Source organism: Aedes albopictus, chromosome 1 (assembly GCF_035046485.1).
Source record: "Aedes albopictus strain Foshan chromosome 1, AalbF5, whole genome shotgun sequence".
In the NCBI taxonomy this organism is placed as follows: domain Eukaryota; kingdom Metazoa; phylum Arthropoda; class Insecta; order Diptera; family Culicidae; genus Aedes; species Aedes albopictus.
In genome coordinates, this window is record NC_085136.1 from 138,375,948 (window position 1) to 138,381,201 (window position 5,254).

Genomic DNA, 5,254 nt, shown 5'->3' on the forward strand with positions numbered 1-5,254 from the left:
TGTTGAACAGCAAGCACGAAAGACCATCACCTTGCTGTAACCCTCGGCGAGATTCGAAGGGACTCGAGAGTGTCAGTGATACTCGAACTACGCATATCACTCGATCCATCGTCGCCTTGATCAATCGTATCAGTTTATCCGAGAATCCGTATTCGTGCATAATCTGCCATAGCTGTTCTCGATCGATTGTATCATACGCCGATTTGAAATCGATGAACAAGTGATGTGTGGGCACGTTGTATTCGTGGCATTTCTGCAACACCTGACGGATGGCGAACATCTAGTCCGTTGTAGCCCATTGTTCACCCATGAATCCAGCCTGATATTGCCCCACGAACTCTCTTGCAATCGATGATAGACGTGATTTGACACAAACTGACTAAATTCTGAAACTAGCCTCACACTGGCCACGCCTATGCCTTCTTTTGCCTTCGCTTCGGTACATTGGTGGCGATTCGGTAGAAGACCCTTCTCGGAATAGTTGGCCTATGACCTAACGACGGCCATCAGAGGTGATGTAGGAAAGTTCCTTCATCTAAAGGTGATAAATATGCACAACGATCTCTTTTGGTTCTTAGCGCTTGTTGGATGTTGCACCACCGGTACGAGGAGCCATCGTAACAGAAGATGGAGGATATGAGAAAGTTTCCTCTTTGAAGTAATTAATGCTCGTCGGAAGATTTAAGCAGCAAATTAATATCAATTTCCGTACATTTCCCTTTCCGATTATCGGAGCGAGGTGTTGAAATTCCTTGCGCTCTTGGAGGTGCTTACTCACAAGCAAAATGCTTTATCTCCGTCGATCTAAAACCTTCTCTTTATCAGCAGAACTGCGCGTCTGAATTTCATGGTAAACAAAAAAGAATCCCCCTGCCAAATGAGTTCACCCCGAAAAAAAAGACGATAAGCTGCGCCGATAAGATTGCGGACCGCCCCGTTATCGAACGTGTCTATAAATGAATATATGTACTATCAACTGCTCCATGATTCACAAAGTTCAGTAAGTTCACATTCGCCACCGGAGCAAGATGTCACACTACCCGCCCCACTACATCCCACCGACGGGACACGGAACGCCCCTACCGCACAACCCACACGAGGGTCACATTTCCACCACGGTGTTCCCACCGGATATGAATCCGAACTATCCGCACCAACCGATCGGGACCAATCCGCATTACCCACCGGGCGGAGTGCACCCGCCGGGCCATTATCCACCGCCGCACCTGATGCCACCGCCCATCGATAACCCCAGTTACCCGCCGGGTCATTATCCGCCGGGGCATTATCCACCGGGACACTACCCACCGGTCGAGGGGTATCCACCGCATTACCCGAATCCGTACGAACAGGGGGTCGCTTATGGCCGTAAGGAGCCGGAGAAGAAGTAGGTCCAACCATGGAATATGTTGGGATGTCCTTGTGACATTTGTTTTTGCCTAGTGGTTAAGGTGTGTTATGGTTCTTACGTAATGGTGAACTTACCAAGTGTATTTCAGACGGAACAACTCGAATCGAATCCATGAAATAAAATTACATTTTAGATAGCAAAGTGGATCATTTTTTCTTTGGTTATTGTGGAAGCTAAGTTGCGGGTGTTAACAGGATCTTTATCATGCATCATTTAACTGTCTTGGCGAATTGTAACGGAAGATTTAATAATCTGATTTGAAAGCTTTTGAAGTATGTGAACTCTCATTTCTTGAGCAGAGCTATCCAATAATCTATTGGAATTTTGTTGAGAATAAAATAATTTTAGCTGTTATTGCGACTTTTTGGAACACCAGCCTGGGGCTGATTCTGTCGATAATAAAGAAATGAAAAACACATCTTAAATTTACATTAAAAAGTAACAAATAATAACCCCTACTTAGAAAATTGTGAAAAAAATATATTAAAAATTAAGCATTCAACCATATTTAAATCCTAAAGATATGTAGTACTGCATTCTAGTCTCTAGTTATTTTTGATAATGCATTTACGTGACACTTCAGAAAAAAAAGTCGATAAGCTATCCCGATAAGATTGCAGACTGTCTCGATATTGAACATCTCCATAAATAAGAATACCAACTGCGGCATAAGTTCACATTCACCATCGAAACAACATATCGCACAACCCACCCACGGGACACGGCACATCCCTACCGGACAATCCACACGAGGATCCCATTTCCGGCACAGTGTACCTACCGGATATGAATCAGAATAATTCGAGAGAGCCCATTGGAACCAATCTTTCTCACCAACCAGCAGGCCAAATTCACCTGTCGGAACACTATGCACGGTTCAATGGGTACCCATCGCATTACCCACCGTACGGTCCGATGGTGGTCGAAGCATGTAAGAAAGAGGCGGAGAAGCAGTAGTTCCGTGATGATCTTTCTAAGAGATAAAGTCCAAATTAGAATTTTGGTAAAATAAATAAAACTTTAAACTGTTATTTTTTTAAAGAAGTCGAAATCATAACTCATCAGAAGCAGAAAATCCTGGAAAAAATGATAAATAATAATAAATAATATAATAATAACAATAAATAATAATAAATAAGTTGTAGGATAGAATTCTACTTCGTCATATGCGCTAATTCCCGTTATATCAGACGGAAATTGGCCAATATTTACAGATATTCAAGCTTACTTTTGCCAATGTCTCTTTAGGTGGAAGCAAGAAGATGTCCTGGTGGGCAAACATATTATTTCAAATATTGTGGTCGTTATTCTAAAGCTACATCCATCTCAATTTAAAAGCTTTCTGCTCAATCGTATTTTGAACATATGATATGATTTGGATTGCGAAGAATTTCACTTCCGTATCGAATAAAAAATAATGATTTTTGACCATCCTATGTACCACAGTGTCACATAGAAGGCGTGCCGGGAATTGAATTCAGGTTGTGCCCGAAATAGACGTGCACTAGACGGAAACAGAATTCGAGGAATAATAACACAGCGTAACAAAAATTTACTTTTGGTCTGTCTCAACAGTAAACTTATGTATCTCTGACAGATTTTGGGCCGCTGAATCCGAAACCGGGCTCAGATTTGCTCCATCACGTCACAATTTTGAGCTATACCTCAATTTATAGGGCAAAATATTTCATTTTACCAAATCGAATTCGATAGTTTTAAGCGATTTACGTTAGGTACGATATTTCCCATACAAGTCGCCCTCCAAAAGTTGCATGCAAGTTTACATACTAACATAAAATGCCTAAATCTATCAAATTTGATTTTGTAAAACGAAATATTTTGCATGAGTCGTTAATTTAGATGTTAATTGACTAATTTACCTTTTGATTGCTTAAAACAATATTTCCATGCTTAATGGCTTGCAGTCAAAAAAGCCCAAAATCGCACATTTTGCCCTAAAATTGAGGTATAGCTCAAAATTGTGACGTGCTGGAGCAAATCTGAGCCCGGATTCGGATTCAGCGGCCCAAAATCTGTCAGAGACACATAAGTTTGCTCTTGAGACAAAAAAATGTTGCGCTGTGTAATTCAGTTTTATTATTCGAAATTGTTGTTCTTTCACAAGATGTTTTTACAAGATATGGCAGCTAATTTATAAACTAGTAATTGATACCAAATCGGCCATGTGGTATTAAGCGAGGGGCAATAATATACCCGATCATTGGTCGGTATATACTTAGTTAGAAGGGAATTTGATAAAGACACAATTGTTGATTTTCTAAATAGTAGCCCAGGCTTTGTACCGACACAATACAGCAGAAACTTCAAAGGAATCACACTTTAAAAATGACATGAAGTGTTCATCAAAAAATCCACCTAGAATTCATCAGAAAGTTCTTTCCTCTGCAATAACAGAATGAATTCCAATACAATTCCAGAAGGAATACTACAAGAATTCTAGAAGGAATCCCTCAGGACGAACTCCTATCGAACTCCGTAAGGCAGTCCTTTGGAACTCCAGGAGGTATTACAATGCAGTATTTTTTCGGAGTGGAGGCGTATGTGCCTTGTGCACCACTTCAGAAACGTTACGGAAGCGTTACATGGCGTTTTCGGGGGTTTCGGAGCGTCTCAGGTGCGTTACATGGGGTTTCAGGAGGTTTAAGAGGAATTTGGAGGCATTCCAAGAAGTGCTGAGCCCTTCGGCTCCCGTTAGGAATTAGTTATATCCTATTCAGTGGTCAGCATGCACAATGCCGAGCCCTTCGACTCCTGTTATTAATTGGTTATTATACTTCAAAAATAATCGCCATTACGCGAGTTACCTCCACTAGTCTCGGCGGCGCGACCTATGACTAGTCTCCGGCGGTAAACTAGCCTGCAAAGATGATGGAAAATCTTCCGCAACCGATTATTCTTCCCTGTACGGTGCCGAAATCGATTCTGCGATCCCGGTTGGAGGCCGGCTTCCGGCTCACAGGCGCTCCGACGACCGATATCCGGAGCTTTTCCGCGAACTATTCAGTTTAGTCCCCGACGGTGAAAGTTCTCCCGACACCTGTGATAGCATCGCGATCAGCGAGGTGCCGAAGTTGGCCCGGTAATTCCGATTGGTGGTAGACTTCCGGTTAACCGGCACCCCGACGACCAATAACCGGTACTACGCAACGGACGACTCGGTAAAGTCCCCGACGGTGGAACAAGCCTACTCCGATCGCGACCCAATACCCTTCGGTTTACGCGCCATCTCCGCTGCAGCGCTAACATGACCTGCGTGATCGCTCTGTTCACCGCATTCCATACGCTTTCTCGCTACAATGTTGTTGGGACTCAGATTTCTAGCAGAGCTCGCTAGCATGTCGCCACGTAGTTCTTCAAATCGCGGACAGTCGAATATCACATGCTCCGGTGTCACCTCGTTGTTTGGACAGGTCGGGTAGAATGGGGGGACTCTGTGTGGCCGAACCGCTATAGATAGGTACTTTCTGAAGCATCCATGCCCTGCCAGGAACTGTGTTAGGTAGAAGTTCACATCTCCGTGTTTTCTGGACGTCCATAGCTACCACGGCGAAGTAACGATTACCTCTCCTCTTCTGCTTTGAGGCTTCCTACGCGTTCGGAATGACTGTTCCCTTTCCGTAACCCGAACTACCTATTTAGACAGTCCGTTCTCGCTTTCCGTGCACTTCATCAGGATGATCTTCACCAGGAGTTTGCCATGCGTATTAACCTTCGAACGATCGCGCTGTTGTATTTTGTACAACACGTAGAAAAGATCTCGCTTTTTGTACTCAGCATTAGCGTGGTACTGACGCAGGTAGCCAACCGCGCGAGTTACGGAAG

At 43.5% G+C, this 5,254-nt stretch overlaps 1 protein-coding gene across 1 annotated transcript; it reads left to right on the top strand.

Annotated features, from left to right (window-relative positions):
- Nucleotides 1-955: 955 nt before the first annotated feature.
- LOC115259366 (uncharacterized) lies at nucleotides 956-1,576 on the top strand. Its single transcript, XM_029859916.2, has one exon. It carries the CDS (start codon nucleotides 1,029-1,031, stop codon nucleotides 1,389-1,391), a length of 363 nt encoding a protein of 120 aa, XP_029715776.1. The 5' UTR covers nucleotides 956-1,028; the 3' UTR covers nucleotides 1,392-1,576.
- The last annotated feature ends 3,678 nt before the right edge of the window (nucleotides 1,577-5,254 follow it).

Bases quoted from the DNA above. Each gene is read 5' to 3' on its own strand.
- LOC115259366 (XM_029859916.2), top strand. From the start codon at position 1,029: ATGTCACACTACCCGCCCCACTACATCCCACCGACGGGACACGGAACG.